The sequence below is a fragment of the Oncorhynchus mykiss genome, chromosome 12 (assembly GCF_057628025.1).
Source record: "Oncorhynchus mykiss isolate SJ-2025 chromosome 12, ASM5762802v1, whole genome shotgun sequence".
Lineage (NCBI taxonomy): Eukaryota > Metazoa > Chordata > Actinopteri > Salmoniformes > Salmonidae > Oncorhynchus > Oncorhynchus mykiss.
Window position 1 is genome coordinate 75,721,988 of NC_143033.1, and position 20,477 is coordinate 75,742,464.

Consider the following 20,477-nt stretch of genomic DNA (forward strand, 5'->3'; position numbering starts at 1 on the left):
AACACTGGAGTGATAAATGATCAGATGGTCATGTGCAGGTAGAGATACTGGTGTGCAAAAGAGCAGAAAGGTAAATAAATAAAAACCGTATGGGGATGTGGTAGGTAAATTGGGTGGGCTATTTACCAATGGACTATGTACAGCTGCAGCGATCGGTTAGCTGCTCAGATAGCATATGTTTAAAGTTGGTGAGGGAGATAAAAGTCTCTAACTTCAATGATTTTCAATTCGTTCCAGTCACAGGCAGCAGAGAACTGGAAGGAAAGGCGGCCAAATGAGGTGTTGGCTTTAGGGATAATCAGTGAGATACACCTGCTGGAGTGCGTGCTACGTGCGGGTGTTGCCATCGTGACCAGTGAACTGAGATAAGGCGGAGCTTTGCCTAGCATGGACTTGTAGATGACCTGGAGCCAGTGGGTCTGGCAACGAATGTGTAGCGAGGGCCAGTAGACTAGAGCATACAGATCGCAGTGGTGGGTGGTATAAGGTGCTTTAGTAACAAAATGGATGGCACTGTGATAAACTGCATCCAGTTTGCTGAGTAGAGTATTGGAAGCTATTTTGTAGCTGACATCGCCGAAGTCGCGGATCGGTAGGATAGTCAGTTTTACTAGGGTACGCTTGGCGGTGTGAGTGAAGGAGGCTTCGTTGCGAAATAGAAAGCCAATTCTAGATTTGATTTTGGATTGGAGATGTTTGATATGAGTCTGGAAGGTGGAAGGTTCGAAGTTCCTCGGCGTACACATCACGGACAAACTGAAATGGTCCACCCACACAGACGGCGTGATGACGAAGGCGCAACAGCACCTCTTCAACCTCGGGAGGCTGAAGAAATTTGGCTTGTCACCAAAAGTACTCACAAACTTTTAGAGATGCACAATCGAGAGCATCCCGTCAGGCTGTATCATCGCCTGGTACGGCAACTGCTCCGCCCACAACAGTAAGGCTCTCCAGAGGGTAGTGAGGTCTGCACAATGCATCACCGGGGGGAAAGGAAGGCCAAAAAGATCCTCAAGGACAACAAGCACCCGAGCCACTGACTGTTCACCCCACTATCATCCAGAAGGTGAGGTCAGTACAGGTGCATCAAAGCTGGGACCGAACTGAAAAACAGCTTCTATCTCAAGGCCATCAGACTGTTAAACAGCCATTACTAACATTGAGTAGCTGCTGCCAACATACTGACTCAAATCTCTAGCCACTTTAATAATAAAAAATGGGATGTAATAAATGTATCACTAGTCACTTTAAACAATGGCACTATATATAATGTTTACATACCCTACATTACTCATCTCATATGTATATACTGTACTCTATACCATCTACTGCATCTTGCCTATGCCGTTCGGCCATCGCTCTTCCATATATTTATAAATACATATTCTTATTCATTCCTTTGTTGTTGTGAAATTGTTATATTACTTGTTAGATATTACTCCATGGTCGGAACTAGAAGCACAAGCATTTCGCTACACTCGCATTAACATCTGCTAACCATGTATGTGACCAATAAAATTTGATTTGAAAGCGCTTTGAAGGGAAAAAAGTGTTTATGTTTTCTACAATAAACACTACAAAACATGAACTTCATCCTCAGAAAATAACCCTAAGCAAAGACAATTTTTTTGTTGAACCTGATTCACAACACATCTATGACATCAGAGGCTGGCTCTACTTTCTGGGCGTGTATTTCCATGGAAGCTGGAAGCGCAGAATAAGGAATTAGGCCTACCACTTTTTTCATCAGAAATTCAACCTCAATGTTTGCATGAGGCTTGTACTGTTAACACTATTTAGCCTATCAAACATCAGATGCAATGAAACTGTCTGACTATTTGACTATTTTGGGAAGCTATTAGAAGAGAAGTCACTTTCAGAGGCTGGAGACCAGTTTGACGACCTTGATGTTTAATCAAGATGTTATTGCTCAGTATTTCAACTGAAGTACACATCCTTATTTTTTTACATCCCAGATGATGAACAACATGCTTTAGACAGATGAGGCAAAGACAAGACATGTTACATCTCTTCAAGAATTAACTGTTGCAGTTTCCCTACACAAAAATGCTTATTTACAGAAGCTGTACATCCAAAATGTGGAACATTTCTGGACAGCATTTTCATGGCAGAATGGTATTCAAACTGTTTGTATAATATAGAAAAAAAACATATATATATATATATATATATATATATATGAGCTCAAGTCCCCAAAATAAAAGAAATTGTAAAGAGAAATGCAAAAGTGTCTACCGTAGAATCACACACAATGATAAGAGCTGTCATTGTCTATTTGCATGGCTTGGTCTGAACAGAAAGCAGTAAGAAAGGGATTTCCAAGTATCGGATATTGTCCTCTATGTGAGTTGGATATGACATTTAGAGGCATGTTCCCCATGGAGCTTTGATGGATCTCAGTCTCCAAACACTTGTTCAGCAGTTTGTCTGAAACCCACTGATCTGGGCTATTTTGTCCCAGGCTCTGTAAAGTCTGATAATCGACGTCACTCGGGGGGAGGCAGCATCCAGGGTCAGGCAGGCTGTGGTAACATGGATTCACATCGTAAATCAGTGGCTCGCTACTGTCCACATCCTGGAAACCCTTAAGTGGCAGTGGCACATCCATGAAGGCATCAGTTCCTCTCTCATTGTCCTTACCGACCGCCTCACTGAAGCTCTGATATCCAGCAACGACACTGATAACATTGTGAGGTTCGGACACATTGCTGTCATTAGAGCCATAGATCAGACTGGTGTCCTCTGCTGACGTGGTAGTCTCTGAATCATCCCTGGTGCCATCACACGGGTGATATGAAAAGTCGGTTTGCAAGAGGGGTGCACAGTTAGTGGACAAGTTAAGGTCTTGTTGACCAGTACCAAGAAACAGCTGTGGATGGGCATTTTTCAACACTTCAGCCTCACCAGAACGGTAGGAGGAGTTACAAAAGAGCAGAGGCTGCATAGGAAATGAGGAGGTCTTGCTTGTTGTTAACTCTTGAATGGAGTTGAGGGGCACTGAGGGGGAGTAGGTAATATTGTTGTAACAAGACGACCCACAAGAGCCTCCAGACTCACTCATGAAATGAACAGGATTGTAGTCAGATGAACACACACCAATGTCTCTATTTGACTCAGGGCAGTTCATTTGTGCACCATCATCTGTCAAAGGAGGGGCTAAAAGCAATGACTGAGGATTCCCGTCCAAAGGAACAAGGCTGGGAAAGACTTTGCTCAGGGCCTCTTGAAGATGGCTAATGATCTGCACATTACTAGGCTCCGGGCTCATGGGACATGTGTGGGCATAACCCAGGGAAGATGATGAGTCAAGCTCTGAGCCACTACCTCTTCCACTGCTCCCATCTACTATCGAGGGGTTTGTCCTGTAGAGAAAAGACAAGCGGGCAACTTACAGTCAATTAAAGCTTATTTTCATTGCAAGGACTAGATTGCCCACACGAATAGGACTGAACCTGAAGAAACCTTTTCATTTTGCTATGTTTATAGTGCATCTATACGCTCACCATGTTTTTCCTTCAGTGTCCATTTTTGAAGAATCAACATAGATGGAGGATAAAGGTATTTTGGGAGGAGACAATACCTGTGGTGGAGAACAAAAATCACTAAATGCAAATACACAAATGGATGGAATTACAGTATGAAAGTAATGAAGGTTTACAGTTTATTTAAACATAGAATATTTAAGCAATAAGGCCTGAGGAGGTTTGGTAAATGGCCAATATACCACGACTAAGGGCTGTTCTGTTCTGCACAACGCAACGCAGAGTGCCTGGACAAAGCCCGTAGCTGTGGTATATTGGCCATATAGCACAAACCACTGAGGTCCCTTATTGCTATTCTAAACTAGTTACGAATGTAACTATTCTAAAATAGTTTATTTATTTATTGTCATACCCATGGTATACGGTCTGATATACCACGGCTTTCAGAAAATCAGAATTCAGGGCTCAAACCACCCAGTTTATAATTGGAGATAGAGCCTCACCTTAGGCACTCCTGGAACCATATACAAAAGGTCTGGGTTTGAACATTTAGGAATATTATCCCACAACTTGGTTTTGAGTCTGCAGAGGGGGGAAATAGAACGATTTGAAAGCCTATAGGGCCAATATGAAGCTGTATGATAACAAATGTTTGTGGAAACAGACATACTGTCACCTACAGACATGTCAGGACAACTTACCTAACACTGCACCAAAACAAAGCACTTGTGATGATGATAACAGCAATGCAACTGAAAACAATGACAATCTGGAGTACTTTCCGAGATGATGCAGCTGTGGAGCAGAGAAGAATATACAATGAGCTACAAGGTGAAAGTGAAATTAAGGTTTGAAAACCCATGGATGATAAATCTCATTTAGTCACTTACGGTTGGTGAATTCCAACTCTTCACTCCAGTCACTGAAACGGCCGCTCATGTCAGTATAGGTTCTGACCTTCAGAGCATAAATGGTGTTTGGCTCCAAGTCTCTGCCAAGTAATTCATGGGAAGTTGTTGAGTCATTTTTGGACACCTGTCGGAACAAAGGAAAGCGCTAGAGGGACTGTTGTCATTGTGATGTGACAGCGAACGGGGGAATGCTGTATATCACCCTCCTTTACCTCATCTGTTTCTCCTTTCTTTCTGTAGCTCAATTCGGCAATCAAGTCCTTAGAAAACGGTGCATCATCAGGGTAGTTTGTCTTCCATTTGACCAGGAAATTCCCATTTTCTGTTGGTTTCACCTTTTGGATGGTGGGGGTTTTGGGTTTTACTGTATAGGGCAATGACAGGCATGGTTTGACATATCAATCAATTAAAGAATGGTTTCATTTCATGCAATATTCTTTATAACAGTAATTAATTTTCAAATAGCAATCTGCATATGTAGATGCAACTCACTGCTGCATTTGATACAAAGGACTTCGGAATTTAGACGCTTCCCAGAATTCCAAAGTGTTGCATTAAACTCCTCCCCAATAATAAGGACCATTGGATCAATGGAGCATCCACATTTGAAAACATCATTGGACCTCTCCTTTTCCTTGAAAGTACAATCATTCTGGCCTCTGGGAAATAAGTTGAATAATAATGCAGATTTTAAATTAAATAGGACTTCTTGGTGAGATTAACATCGACAATAGAAAAACTTAAACAATCATAAACTTACATATTTTGCGAGCCCAATAATTCCAATGTCATGTTGTATTCAGCACACTTAGACTTGTCAGTTGTAAAATGACAAACCATACTTTTGTCATAATCGTTGAAGCATTGAAGATTTCTGTCACTCATTGCTACAAGTAATTAACAAACAAAAATCTTGTCAAATGTTAATCATGATCAGGCAAAAATACTGAGGTTAAATCTACTTACATGTTTATAGGCTATATACAAAAGACTGCTTACCATCATCAGCTATCAAAGTCCCAACGTTTGTGAATATAATAATCAATAGAAACATTGTTGCTGAATACTTTAGAGTAAACCACACAGTATAATTAAATCTGAAATCAGAAAGAGAAAATGTTTCATGTTAGTGGTTAAATTCCTGCATATTAAAATAGACTACATGTAGGCTAAATGTGAAGAAGTAAGTGACAATTAATTCAGTAATACGTTTTTTTTAGTCTGCAGTGGTTGCTTTTGTTAATAGACCTAACTTTCCCACTAGATTCCCTTGATTACATAGAGATATAGCAAATCGAAAGTCACTCACCCAGACAATGATATATTATAATTTTGAGGAAGTACTCATTCCTTTAAAAGAACAAAGAAAAAACAATGAATCTATTATACAGTATATAGTCTTCATACGATCTACAGTGGTAACAGTCATTTGTCACTTTACACAAATAGAAAGAGCTGCTGTTTTGACAACGACGAATTGCTTACTGGAAATTACACATCCAATAGGACACACCTTTCATGGGAAGTTCGCCCCCATTCCTTGTATGACCATGTCGCACGCACGTACGCTTTGTTTTTGTTTTATGATTGATTACCAACTTCGAATTCCATCAATGACATCTTAATAATATTGCAATAATAACTTAATATATTGCCGGGAAGTCCGGTTTCAGATAAAGACATGGAACACCGAGCCACATAGTTACCAGGCTAAACCATAGTTACAGTACTATGTTTGCCTTTTTGCTTGAGACGCTTTTGGTCTACCAGTCCGCTTGGGGGCGGTAGCACCTTGGCTTCATGATGGTTTTCCAGAAACACCGTAAACCTAGACCCGTGCAAGCAGTGATGCCAATTTAGCAAGTTTTCAGAGTACCCTGGCAACTTTTTTTTCAAACAGCACCTAGCAACAAATGTTGCCACTTTTAAAAATGCATTTGGAACTTTTAGAAACGTGACTCAAACGCTAAAATGCATTTTCCCTCTAAATGACACAAAAACTATTTTTCTCTTGTCACAACACACGTGCCAAAAGTGCATTGTTAGTAACGTCAGCAGCTGGCGCTCAGCTCGTGCACAGCAGCAGGACAGCAGCAATTTGCAAATCGTTGTTGGCTGACTGCAGCAGCAGTAGTTTGCGTTCGACAAGACAAACCCAATGAATATAGTTGTTCACAAATGTTTGATCTTGAACAGAACTTACAACATCAATCAACATGTCTCAATCAAAATTGTACAGCCAGAAGTACAGAAAAGAGTGGGAGTCTGTACCTGAATTTAAAGGGTGGCTGAAGCCAGCAATTGGGGATGATTTTTGGGCATACTGTGCTTACTGCAAATGAGATATGCTTGCAAAAATGTATGACATCAAAAAACGTTGTTTTTACAGCAAAGCATATAAATAAATCAAAACCGTACAACCCCACAACGCAATCTACATTACCACAGTTGGTTAAGAAAGTGGATAACTGCAAAAGAGCAGAAGCTGCTATGGCAATGGCCATGGCCATTGCGGAGCATTGTTCGCTGCTAGCATGCGACCATTTAGGTATGGCTTGCAAAGCTGCCTTTTCAGATTCTGTGGCAGCAACAAACTTCCAAATGCACTGCACCAAGTGCACAGAAATGATTAGGGGAGTACTGGCTCCTTATTTTATCAAAAGAGTAACATCAGATGTGGGGGATGAGAAGTTCAGTCTCCTTTTGGATGAGTCCACTGATGTCAGTGTCTCGAAATACCTGGGTGTGGTGATTCGGTATTTCAATGCTAAAAAAGATCTGGCAATGCCAGATCAATAGCAAAGGCGGTAGTTTAGTTTCTTGAGAAGTGTAACCTTAAAAAAGAGAATCGTCAGGGTATTGGCACTGATAATGCGTCTGTGATGACTGAGGTGCACAACAGGGTGCACAAGATTTTAAAGGAAGAATGTGCATTGCCCAATTTGGTATTCATCCTCTGTGTGTGCCATTCTTTACAATTGGCTGTCAGTGCAGAATCCAAAGAAACCATCCCTAGGAATGTTGAGTACATAATCAGGGAAACCTACAACTGCTTTTCGATTTCCCCAAAACGGTGCAAGGCGTACAAAGCAGTGTATGCCACCATTAATTGTGGCCAGAAATTTGTGCAGATCACCAAAGTGTGTGCCACACGTTGGCTATCGATTGAGCCTCCGGTAACTCGTATATTGAGCCAGTGGGAAGAACTGAAACTCCACTTTGAGTTGACCAAGGCTAGTGAGCATTGCTACATGGCGGATGTGCTCCACTCCATGTACATGGACAAGACCAACTATGTCTGTCTACCTGACATTCTTGTAATTAATCCTGTCCGACGTACAAGTTGCAGTAAAGTCATTTGAGCGAGAGCAAACAGATCCTGTCAAGCTTTTGGACAATCTGGTACCCCTCTTAACATCAATTTGCTGCAGAGTAGTCAACCCTATGGCAAAAATTGATGTCCTGAAGGATGCCATTGATGGACATCTCAGTCCATCACCATACCTTGGGTACCTTTTCGAGGCACGGTGTACCAACTCAGTCTTGCGCCAGAGGACAAAAAGGTCATTCGGAGACAGTGCATCAACTCCATTGTTGCTTTAAGCAAGGAGCTGCAAGCAAGGCTCCCAGACAACCTTGAAGCCTTGTGAAACATGGCCTTGTTCAGTGTTAAGGAAATGCTAAAGCACAATAAAGGCACCATTGAAATGATTAAAGTAGCTGAGCTACTGGGATACCAGCCCCAAACAATTGATAAAATTGTTTCCCAATGGAGAAACATCCATCTGTTTAGGTGGGACTCAACTGAAAATACAGTCGAGTTTTGGAGTGAAGTCAATAACTACACAGACTCTTCTGGGTCAAATCCATTTGAAGAACTGTGCAAAGCTACACTCGCTGCCCTCTCCTTGCCACACTCAAATGCGGAGGTTAAACGGCTGTTCAGTTAAATGAGTGTGGTCAAATCAAAGTTAAGAAATAGAATGTCACTGCACACTCTCAACTCCATACTCCTGGTGCGGTATGGACTGAAGCTGGCTGGTGATACCTGTTACCAGCATAAACTACCAAGTGAAGTTCTGCAGCAGTTTGGCACCACAGCAGTGTACAGCTTTAAGGCCACTCCATCCTCTACTGCTGGTTCCAGCTCCGTGACAATGCAGTTGGATAGTGAAGATGATGAGGGTTTGCTTGCCAAGCCATGATTCATCATATTTACAGTACGTATGCAAGGAAGGAGTGGACTTTCTGGAACTGGTGAAGGCACACAGCTGATGGTGGCAGTGTGTACTACAGTGTGTGTGAGAACAGTGGCAATATCTGGAGGAAACCATTGAGCAGCTTGCCAGCCAAGCAGCACAGCAACCTGGAGAGAGATGCCTAGCGCACACATCATTATTTGAGTTAAGTCGCTTGTTCATTAAGATGGTATATATACCATGTTATTAGCTTGTACCTATAATTGTTGATCAGTTAGGTAGCATGTTAACTAACTACCAATACACTGCTTAAATCTATATTTGTTCAGAATGTGTAGGTTTACTTGTTAAAAAGAAAATAAATCAAATGTAATTGTTCAATAATTCAATGTGTTGTGTTTAAAAATAAAAATAGGTGATCATATAAAATGTGTTGTGTTTATATTACTTTTATAAAAAAAAATATATGATAATAAACAAACAAATCTAAATTAACAAATGTCAAATCATATTTTTCGCCGAGATGGCCAGTAATTTATTTTTTATTTATTTTTTGGTCTGTGGATAGCCTTGTTGGAATGATTGTTTTTTTTATTTTATAAAAAAAAAAAAATGTATTTCAAATCAATACATAAAGCACATGAGGGAACACAAGCATACATAGATTACAAACAATAGACAATTGAGCTAGGGGGTACAATATCACATTACAATTACACAAGGACCTTAAGGGACATTCATATACTTACAACAGCTTTTTTGTTAGTAGAGCATTTAACTGTCTTAAAATACAGTTCAATTTCTTTTTGTAGGGTACGAAAATTTGGTTTTCTGTTTGTAAATTTACATTTGTGTATATGAAATTTGGCCAAAATGAAAATAATTACATAAAAATTATTCTGCTTATTTCTATTGTATGTAAAGAATCCAAACAGTACATCTCTCCACAATAGTGTAAAATCTTCATAAATGTGTTCAATTATAAACCTACTGATGTCTTGCCACAGTTTTCTTACATGCATACAATGCCAAAAAAGATGCACAACTGTTTCTGGGTGGTCATTACAAAAGGAGCAATTTGAGTTGATGTTTTCCTTAAACTTCTTCATATAGTGGTTGGCAGGATAATATTTATGAATAATTTTAAAGGAAACTTCCTTAATTTTGTTAACAAGTAGGTATGTGTGTGGTGACATCCAAACTTTTTTCCAACAGATATTATCAATAAATCCATTCCAATAAGGCATGACGTAAGGTATAGATACAACATCCTGCTGAAACAAGGTTTGTATCGCTCTGTTGTTAAATGGACCAAAAGAGAAACAAATCTTTCCTACTGATGAGTCAACAGGGTCAACAGAAGGTAGGCTCTGAGGGTCAGGTCTTGACACGTTCCTGAATAACATAGCAACACCTGAGGGAATGGCATCTAAAACAATTGCAAAATCTTTAGGTGTTACAGGGACCTTGCAAAGTGATAAGAATTCTTTATAACTGAGTAAAAGACCCTCTGCATTTACCAGTTGGCTCACCAATAGGATATTATTTCGGAACCAATATTCTAAAAACAGAGAGTTATTTTTATACAACATATCCCGATTATTCCATATATAATATCTGTGTGGAGAAAATTTGTGTTTATAAATTAAGGACCATGACAAGAAAATTTGCAGATGAAAAGCAGAAAGTTTCACTGGAACTTTGTCAATATTATAATTGCAAAACAACATGAAGTTAAGGCCACCAGAAGTAGAGAAGACATGATGAGGAATACAATTCCAGATAGAAGTGGGTCTTCTTAGAAATTGTTTTATCCAATTGATCTTAAAAGTATTATTTCAAGTAGTAAAATCCAGAAAATTCAGTCCTCCATTCTCATAAGTGTAGATGATGGCCAGTTAATTTCAGTAACGTTATTGTGTATGTTACGTTATTACGCAATGACGCCATCACGCAATAACATCACAACGTCATTTAGCAACTTTCAGCAACAAATCGATCTGCCTCTAGCAACTTCCCTTGAAAATTAGTTGGCAACACTGCGTGCAAGTCTCACGTGCAAGCCGCGTAAACAAAGCTAGCTAGCTAGCTAACTTTTGACAGAATTAGAAACCGTGATGCTAACTTAGCAACTTTTCAGACTACCCTGGCAACAAATGTAGCTACTTTCAAAAATGTATTTGGAACTTTGAGCAACTTTTGAAAAGTGACTAAAATGCTAAAATGCATGCATTTGCTCTCTAAATGACACAAAAACGATTTTCTCTGTCACACTCAGTCACAACACATCTGCCTGGCTGCAAAAGTGCGTTGTGAGTGAGTCAGCAGCAGTCGCTCAGCTCGTGCACATGCAACAGCAGGCCAGCAAGAGCTGATGCAATTTAAGAACCTTAGAGAAAAAGAGATGATGAGCAAGCTTGACAGTTTTCTAAAGAAAGATAATATATCTGAAGAAGAGGAGTCTGTTCTCAAGTCTTTACAACTAGAATTAGAACAGCTTTACACAGATCTGGCAAGGGTGCCTTTGTAAGGTCAAGAGCAAAATGGATTGAAGAGGGGGAAAGAAACACTAGTTACTTTTTTGCACTTGAAAAGAGAAACTACAAAAGGAAAAGTATAACTGCACTCAAAATTAACGATGTTTAATGCAAAGATCCCATTACAATATCATAATTTGTCAATTCCTTTTATGAAAACCTTTACAGCTCTCAATTTCAGGAAGATGGCTGTGAAAGCTACATTTTCCACATTCAGAATTATGTCCCTGTAATTGAGGATGATTTCCACTCAGTTTGCGATTCAGCTGTGTCAATTGAAGAATTAGAGAGGCTCTGAATTCAATGAAGAAAGGGAAATCACCTGGCCCTGACGGCCTGTCAGTTGAATTCTATAGACAGTTTTGGGAGTTACTAGAAGACCCAATTTTTTATGTTTCGATTGCATTAAAAGTGGGGAAATGGTCTCCACTATAAAACTGGGCCTTATTTCATTGATTCCAAAGCCCGATAAAGACCCTTCTCTCATTGACAATTGGAGACCAATTACTTTATTATATATTTTTGGTTTATGCCAAAAGATTAAAGAAAGGAATAGATACCATTATAAATTAGACTCAAACAGGATTTATGAAGGGCAGTCACATAAGCTCTAACATTCGTTTAGTCTTGGACCTTATAGATTATTCAGATGCAATTGACTCTTGTCTTATTTTTTGACTTCTGTAAAGCCTTTGACACAAATGAACATTAATTTATCTTTAGGTCTCTTAAACTTTTTGGATTTGGTGAACATTTTATCAAAGTAATTAGCATGTTTTACAAAATATATAAATTGTTCTAAACCTTAATACTTCAAAAATATTCAGTATCAACAGAAGTGTACGACAGGGATGCCTAATTTCACAATTTTTATTCATTTTGGTGGTGGAACTTCTATCTCTAGATATTCTGAATAATGCAAATTTGTATGGCTTAACTTTTTTTTTAACAAAGAAATCAAAATTTCCCAACTGGCTGATGATACTATCCTTTCTTAAAAGACAGAGACCAGGTCGCCAGTGCCCTTAATGCTATAACTGCATTTTGTGAAATCTTATGTTTATTTGACTCTGATGATAAAGAAATATAAAGAAATATAAAATATTCCTGTAAAGGACTGTGTTAAATATTTAGGAATACATCTGTCAAAAAAACACTTAGTCAGACAACATTTGAATTTCTCTCCTAAAATTTAGAGAACCAAAAATATATTTAATAATTGGCAACAAAGAGATCTTTCTATACTTGGGAGAGTACTTCTGTCCAAGGCAGAGGGACTGTCTCATTTTGTGTACCCCTCATTATCATTAAGTGTAAATCCTGCTACTTGTAAAGAGATTAATGAGACCTTTTTTGACTTCATCTGGAAAATAAGTCTCACAAACTAAAAAAGTCAGTCCTTTCTAACAAAAGAGCTGAACGCGGTCTAGAAGTGTTGGATTTTGTTGCCATAAATAACACTTTCAAGATAAACTGGTTTAAAAGATGTTTGATCAACACTGATTCAATATGGTATTTCATTCCAAATAATAAGTTGGGAGGTCTTCAATTTTTACTGAAATGTAATTATATTCCTGAAAGATTACCTGCTAAATTGGCTTTAATGGCCTGGAAAATATGTTACCTGCACAATTTTTCCCCACATAAAGCTCTTTTGTGGAATAATTCAGACATAACTGTAAGGAATAAGTAATTGTTCTACCCCAGCTAGCATGAGAGGAATATTGACTTTGTTCTTGATGTTTTCAACAATATTCTCACATATGAACAATTTATAACATTGAAAGAGTTTCCAATACCTTTCAGAGAGTTTATTTCAGTGATCAAAGCCGTTCCCGGTTGTATAACTACACTAATGAAAACTCATCATAGCTTTGGTAATGATCACAAAGTGTGTCCAGAACTCAGATTGGAAGGCGTGGGCTTACTTGAGAGATCTTGTTGTAATAAATATATAAGACAAATTCTTCATTCACAAAACCAACTTACACCGAGAGGAAAGTTTTTCTGGAACATGCTTATTCCTGACATTGTCTGGAAAAATGCATGGTTAAGGCCTTACAAATATTGAATACCAAACAAAGTTAAGGAAGTGCACTTCAAAATTGTATGTAATTCTATGATATCCACATTTGTGGCTATTGATGATTTCTGCATTTTCTGTGAAAAAAAAAACTTTTATTTTGATGGCAAACTTCAAATTCCACTAATCGGCATTCCATAGTCTGTATGTTGTGAAGCCAATAGCAGTGATGCTATTATTGTGTAACTCTGGGAGGGCAACATCTGAAAAATAGCGCACGTGGTAGTGTGTACCGGTGCTCGACCAGTCGGCAAAAGCCAACATTAACCCACGACAGAGAACTGTTGATTGTCAAGGGCAATGAATTCCATTATCTTGAATTTAATTGATTTCGCCTTTGAGTTGTCTCGCTGAAATGACTGCTTGATCCACACAACAGACATTGTGGGCTAGGTTAGGAATGTCGTGTTGAACGTGTAGCGCAAAATGTTAGTTGGCGTCATTACGTCATGTACATTATATAGGTATGCACGGTAGCTTTGACATCGTTTTTTAACATCGGCGTTGAACAAGACATCGGGCCGATACCTAATGTTGGCATTTTTAGCTAATATCGTCCGATTCCGATATGTTCACCGATATATCACGCATGACTACTAACAACCCAAATATAACCATGTTTATATGCACACAGTATTCCGGATAGTAGCTCATATCCCAGTATTATTCTGGATAAGCTCTTTACATGCACCTTTGATATCCCGCTCAAGAGTATCCCTGTAACCATGAATATTCCTCCTTTAAATTCATAAGGATTAAATGGAATTGTAACTGATATGGACACTGACTGTATGCCTACAACCTCTCACATGTACTATAGCTTAATATAATATAACTCAGGCAGAATTATGAATTTCTTAAAATTGTAAAACACATTTTTATTGTCTCGGGAACAGGTGTGGAGAAATTATTTATTTCTTGAAGCATCTCGTGAGAAAATAGCAATGCATGTGTAATGTGATATATTTGACATTGTTATGCAAGCAGACAGTATTTCAATGTGTCAGCTAAATGGAATTATGGTGGATGGAACTGTGCAGGTAGTGTGCTTTTTGAAGTGATTTGTTTGACAATCAGATGAAAACGTCACCAAACTATGGGGTCAATTTCACGCCATATGTATTGAATTCAAAATGAAATAAATCATGAACATGAAAAATAAAGTAGAGAATGTAAACATTATATTTTCAAGGATGGGTGAAATAATGGATGTTGAAATCAAAAACTAAACAATTGAAAGCAACGGGCTGTTGATTGTGGCCTGTGGAATGTTGTCCCACTCTTCAATGGCTGTGCGAAGTTGTTGGATATTGGCGGGAACTGGAACACACTGTTGTAGATGTCGATCCAGAGCGTCCAAAACAAGCTCAACAGGTGACATGTCTGGTGAGTATGCAGCCCATGGAAGAACTGGGACATTTCCAGCTTCCAGGAACTGTGTACAGATCCTTGCGACATGGGGCTGTGCGTTATCATGATGAAACATCAGGCAATGGATGAATGGCACGACAATGGTATCTCTGTGCATTCAAATTGCCATCAATAAAATTCAATTGTGTTTGTTGTCAGTAGCTTATGCCTGCGCATACCATAACCCACCGTGGAGCACTCTGTTCACAACGTTGACAGCTCGGCCACATGATGCCGTACATGTGGTCTACAGTTGTCAGGCCGTTTGGACGCACTGCCAAGTTCTCTAAAATGACATTGGAAGTGTCTTATGGAACATAAATTAAAATTTACATTCTCTGGCAAAAGCTCAGATGGATATTCTGGCAGTCAGGATCCCAATTGCACACTCCCTCAGAACTTGAGGCATCTGTGGCATTGTGTTGTGACAAAACAACATATTTTAGCATGGTATTTTATTGTCCCCAGCACAAGGTGCACCTGTGTAATTATCATGCTGTTTAATCCGCTTCTTGATATGTCACACATGTCAGTTGGATTGCCTTGGCAAAGGAGAAATGCTCACTAACAGGGATGGAAACAGGTTTCGGCACAACATTTGAGAGAAATAAGCTTTGTGCGTATGGAACATTTCTGGGATATTTTATTTCAGCTCATGAAACATGGTACCAACACTTTGCATGTTGCGTTTATATTTTTGTTCAGTGTAGCTAACCACTTTCATCTGTGAGCTAACGTCAGCTTATAATGCAAAGAGGCAAATTGGCTTGTCGATGTGTGTGCACTAGCAATTATTGGTCAACCACATTATGTGGGGTCCAATGGAATCTCACACCCTCAAATAACTTTAATTGAATCGTCAATGGTCTCCCGTGAGCTCCACTCTTAACTTGATTATATTAAGTTACTTTCTAGGGGAGCAATTCTGGGAAGTGTGGCAACTACTTCAATCATTCTTTCAGGCAGTTTAAATGGAAAGCTGTTTGTCCATAATTTGTGCCTGTGGTTCATTAGGTTGTTAAATTAGAATAGTACTGCCTTATTTGAATAAATTATGGACATTACCTCATCTTTGAGTATCTGCAGGAATAATTTGGGAACAATTACATATGCTAATTTGAAAAAGCATACCCTATTAAATTAAATGGGTAACAACTCCATATTTTATATGCAGTAGGAAATGAGCATACACTAACTGCTCCTTCTTTTAATTTATTAATGAGTAGAAGCAAGCGCCAATCATGCAGGTAGCTTGGAATTCAATGTGTGCCATAATCACATTCAAGTGTTGATAGATTGAACACAACTGGCTTTCCTTTGTCATGGATATGAGGTGGGACACTTTTAATTATGTAAAATAGCCATAGTGATAGGCCATTTTGCTCTACTCAAGTTAATTGAGTTCAGCAAATTTTCCATAATTCTTCAACATGAATCACCGTTGTAAGTTGTGAACTATGTAAATTGACACTCGTTTCCAACCTTATTCCTTTTTGAATTACCATTGTCACTTAACCATGAATTTGTTTATAGAATAAGGTGTTTTTAAAGCCATTTGGTGGATGAGGCTGAGAGGGCTGAAGCAATGAAAGGACAGACATGTTAATGATTGTTTAAGAAGAAAATAACATTCAGACCTAAGTCACAACATACGTGAGCACAGGACTTGCATTTTACAAGACCACTGCAATAACCAAAATTCTGACTAAAAACAACCTGAATCTGGATCCCTCATCGTGGGTCATGACCACCAGAAGCTCACAGAAAAGCTGAGCTCCAAAGAACGCACGTAATGCCAGTGCTTGACTGGGATGAATAAGACCTCCCCAGGCTGCAACACACACTCTAGGTAGGGAGCCTTCACAAACTCTGGGAATCGCACCACGTCTGGACTTTCCACCTCCACCTGCATTAAAGAAAGCTTTGTGTTTAAATGGCAAACACTTGACTAATTTCTCCCATTCAAAGTATGCAGCACTAACAGTTTAGGTAGATCATGTATATGCTAGATTGTTTTTAAGATCATAGACCTGGTGCATGAAGAGATTTAAAATAGAATTTTAACCTGACTAGTGTTGTGTAGGAGCTGCAATTGGTGAGGGTAGAGTTTCTCGGTGTCCTCAGGGGAATACAGACGAATGTACTTTCTCCCAACCACCTGTTACAAAATATGGGACCATGCAGTCATCAAATTATGATTGCCAAAATACAGGATCACATCTCTGCAGGGTCCAAATTGCTGTGAGTCTGATCCTACTCGCTGGATGTGATAGACTCACCTGAGCCAGGAAGTTCTGTTGAGGATCTTGATGAAGGGGGGACACTGTACCTCCTGGCCCAAACCAAGCGTTGATTGTGATGTCATCTTCATCTCCCTCACCAAGACAACAGTAGTCAGGGATACGGATGTCGTCTTTAAGCTCGGGGACCTTGGAGAAGAGTACATTGAACAAAATAGTGTTTTTGTAAATGAAAAACATGTATGCTTTAATGTAATTTGTACAATACAAAAATGGAGGCAAGGATTATAGAAGCCTGTATCCTACATTTCCAGTAAAATATAAATTTGTTGTATTTTAGTCTTATAGTGAACAAAAATAACCGCAACAATTTCAACGGTTTTACTAAGTTACAGATCATATAAGAAAATCAGTCAATTGAAAAATTCATTAGGCCCTAATCTATGGATTTCACATGACTGGCAGGGGCGCATCCATGGTTGGGGAGCAAGGCCCAGCTAACCAGAATGAGTTTTCATCAGCTGTCCTGGTGGCCGGTATCACAAAGCCTAAAACGACGTTGGAGGCGGCTAATGGTACAGAAATTAACATTAAACTATCTGGCAACAGCTCTGGTGGACATACCTGCATTCAGCATGCCAATTGCATGTTCCCTCAAAACCTGAGACATCTGTGGCATTGTGCTGTGTGACTAAACTGCACATTTTAGAGTGACCCTTTGTCCCCAGCACAAGGTGCACCTGTGCAATGATTATGCTGTTAATCAGCTTCTTGATATGCCACATCTGTCAGGTGGATGGATTATCTTGGCAAAGTATAAATAATCACTAAGAGGGATGTAAACAAATTGCTGCACAACATTTGAGAGAAATATGTTCTTTGTGCATGTGAAACATTTCTGGGATATTGTATTTCAGCTCATGAAACCATCGCTTTACGTGTTGTGTTTATATTTTTGTTCAGTATATATCAACACTGACATCCTCACCCAAATTTGTTATGTAAAATAACAGGACAGGGCAATGACCAACCTGATCAAATAGCTGGTGCTGAGCAAGATATCCCAAACTTGATGCTTCCTAAAGTGAGAGAGAGAGTGGGAATAGGCATTGAGTGAAGAGCATCTATCCTTGGCTAATTCTTGGGGTAATATTTTTCATGAGGAAGTACTTACTTTCACAACAATATAGCGATCGATGAATTCATTGACCGTAAGCAGCGTCTGTGACCATTCCTCATCGGTATATCTTGAGCCCACTTCAACAGGTACAGTCCGACAACCAGCAACAGTTTGCAGGTATTCTATGCTTTGCAAAGGGAAAAAACAAAATCAACAGAGGTGTCTAGGGGACTATGAGAAGGTAAGGGCAAGGGACTAGAGAAGGACACAAAATAAAGAAAAAGGTACCTCCAAGGGTGATTTTTGAAGGCTGGCCAGTGATCTATGATACCCTCTAATATGACTGGCTTTTGGGGATCCAAGTAATCTTTCTTGAAACTCTCCAATGATGGACAGTGTACCCTTGGTACTGCCAGAGCCTGCTTGACAACGGGCACTGACACACAGTCAACCTTCATTTTCTGTTGAGAAGAGAATTTAACATAGCATAAACTAAACCAGTTTGACTTGAAGAACAAGCAATATGCAAAGCAAAATAAAATAGCCTAGTAGCCTTTAAGAAAATTATGAGAAAGAACAAAAGGGATATGACACAGGCTCACATTGACTGGTTAGAAAGCAACAGGCCACAACATACACAGTATAAGATATCAAATCCACCTTGGCACTAACGCCTTCACTAGGATTCTCCTCATTGGAGTGCCTCTTCCCGATTTCATTTTGCAGGATCCTTACAAAGGTTTGTAAAATATTGTCCATGATGGCTGCCCCCATGAGCAGGCCCAAGTCACATGTCCGTATGGCCTCCTGCACTGTAGCTGATGAGGCATCATCACGGCATAGGGCAGCTACTTTGAACAGGCAGCCATATGAATACAAACACCTCCACTCCTTGTCCACATCACGCCATGTTCCTGTGTTGAGCTTCTCCCAGGAAAAGTCCAAGATGATCTGAGCATTTTGCCTCCATCGACCGCTCCCGGTGTACAGCTGCTGCCTGCAACGTTTCAGCACATCCACCACACTGGGCTCAACTTTTTCACTGAAGTCAAGTGGAAATTCTGCCTCCGTCACAGGCAAAGCAGCAGAGATAGCTGACCACAGTTCTGCCATAGGCTAGTGCTGTGGAATAGAGACAATTGTTAGACCCAATCAAAAGTTACAGTGCACAATCAATCTGGTCTGAAAACCACTAACATTATAACCATACACTTAGCTAGCTGGGGGCTGCCTACCTGCAAAACCTTTGCTACCTGTTAACTCTAATGAATACACAAGACTTCTATTAAAACCACAATTTTCCATATCCTTCCTCACGTGTGACATGGTGTAAATGAGTTAAATATGAAGAGACAGAGATTTTCAGGGAGCGAGACCCCTGAACCTCGAGTCCGGTAAGAGCAAGAAACAAAGACCCCTATCCCCAAATATTGTTAGAGTGGATCAGATATCTAATGAAATACTGTATGGCTCTTCCACAAACAAACGTATCATCACTGGGCACGTGTTATATTTAATACCCCGACAATGATATTATAACATGTGGACAAATAAATAGTAAACGCTCTAATAATTTAGATAATTCACAAAACACGTTTAGCTACCGTTATTGACATTAGTAGACGCTGGTGTTGCAATAAAATAGCTCCGTGTAGAAAACGAATACATTATTTATGTTCCTTGTCGACGTGATGATAGGGTTCGATCATGCAAACAGTAATATCACATTATTTTGCACGTAGCACATTTTTCGTAAAAAACAACAACGTTATTAGCGAAATACATCTATCCTGCCAGCTCCCCTTGCTCCAGTCCGAAGAGTGGACAGTTTGATCTAGCCTCCAGCTGTGCTGACGTCTAGCTCCAGGAGCGGCTTGTGACATAGTAGCCTTGCAGCCGCAAAAATGGCGCTGTTATTCTTTATGTATTTTGTAATTTTCTATTGGCTAACCAAATTTAGCAGGTTTAGAAAATATCTTTAAAAAAGACTGAGCGAGGTGTCCCCTCATTCGTTTTTACGGCGAAACAAAATTTAGGTTGAAAATACTATACTGTAATTTACCTCAGATTCTCCCATTACCGATAGAACACTGGTTAGTTATAATTATAAACTGGGTGGTTCGAGCCCTGAATGCTGAGTGGCTGACAACTGTGGTATATCAGATCGTATACCACGGGTATGACAAATAATGTATTTTTACTGCTTCAATTACGTTGGTAACCAGTTTATAATAGCAATACGGCACCTCTGGGTTTTGTGGCATTTGGTCAATATACCACGGCTAAGAACGTGCTTAAGAACAGCCCTTAGTCATAGTATATTGGCCATATACAACCTCGTGCCTTATTGCTTAAATATATTTGACTGTATCCCTGGTGGTGAGGCGCGTGTGGGTTGAATATAGAGAAAAAAATGCATTAAAAAAACCCATAAATGTATCATTCTTGTGCAATTCATGTCTAGGGCCTTCATT

General features: G+C 39.4%; 2 protein-coding genes across 6 annotated transcripts; both read right to left on the bottom strand.

Annotated features, from left to right (window-relative positions):
- Positions 1–1,894: 1,894 nt before the first annotated feature.
- On the bottom strand, positions 1,895–6,328 carry il4r2 (IL-4 receptor-2 precursor). Of its 2 annotated transcripts, XM_021622443.3 has the most exons (11): positions 5,928–6,328; positions 5,724–5,764; positions 5,414–5,511; positions 5,175–5,301; positions 4,907–5,073; positions 4,627–4,778; positions 4,394–4,538; positions 4,205–4,298; positions 4,007–4,085; positions 3,525–3,601; positions 1,895–3,383 (listed from the first exon to the last, which is right to left on the bottom strand). In XM_021622443.3, the coding sequence occupies exons 3-11, from the start codon at positions 5,466–5,468 to the stop codon at positions 2,264–2,266; spliced, it is 2,016 nt and encodes a 671-aa protein (XP_021478118.3). In that variant the 5' UTR covers positions 5,469–5,511; positions 5,724–5,764; positions 5,928–6,328; the 3' UTR covers positions 1,895–2,263.
- Positions 6,329–14,086: 7,758 nt separating this feature from the next.
- On the bottom strand, positions 14,087–19,918 carry kdm8 (lysine demethylase 8). 4 transcript variants are annotated; one of them, XR_016485265.1, is made up of 8 exons: positions 19,608–19,909; positions 18,664–19,125; positions 18,292–18,464; positions 18,058–18,185; positions 17,915–17,962; positions 16,923–17,072; positions 16,709–16,801; positions 14,087–16,549 (listed from the first exon to the last, which is right to left on the bottom strand). XR_016485265.1 is itself a non-coding variant. In XM_021624975.3 (8 exons), exons 2-8 carry the CDS (start codon positions 19,114–19,116, stop codon positions 16,385–16,387), a joined length of 1,215 nt encoding a protein of 404 aa, XP_021480650.3. In that variant the 5' UTR covers positions 19,117–19,125; positions 19,608–19,918; the 3' UTR covers positions 14,087–16,384. The 4 variants fall into 4 exon arrangements, 2 of the variants coding, with proteins under 2 accessions (XP_021480650.3, XP_021480651.3); XR_016485266.1 differs by having other exon boundaries at positions 19,239–19,648; XM_021624975.3 differs by having other exon boundaries at positions 18,058–18,190; positions 19,608–19,918.
- Positions 19,919–20,477: the final 559 nt, after the last annotated feature.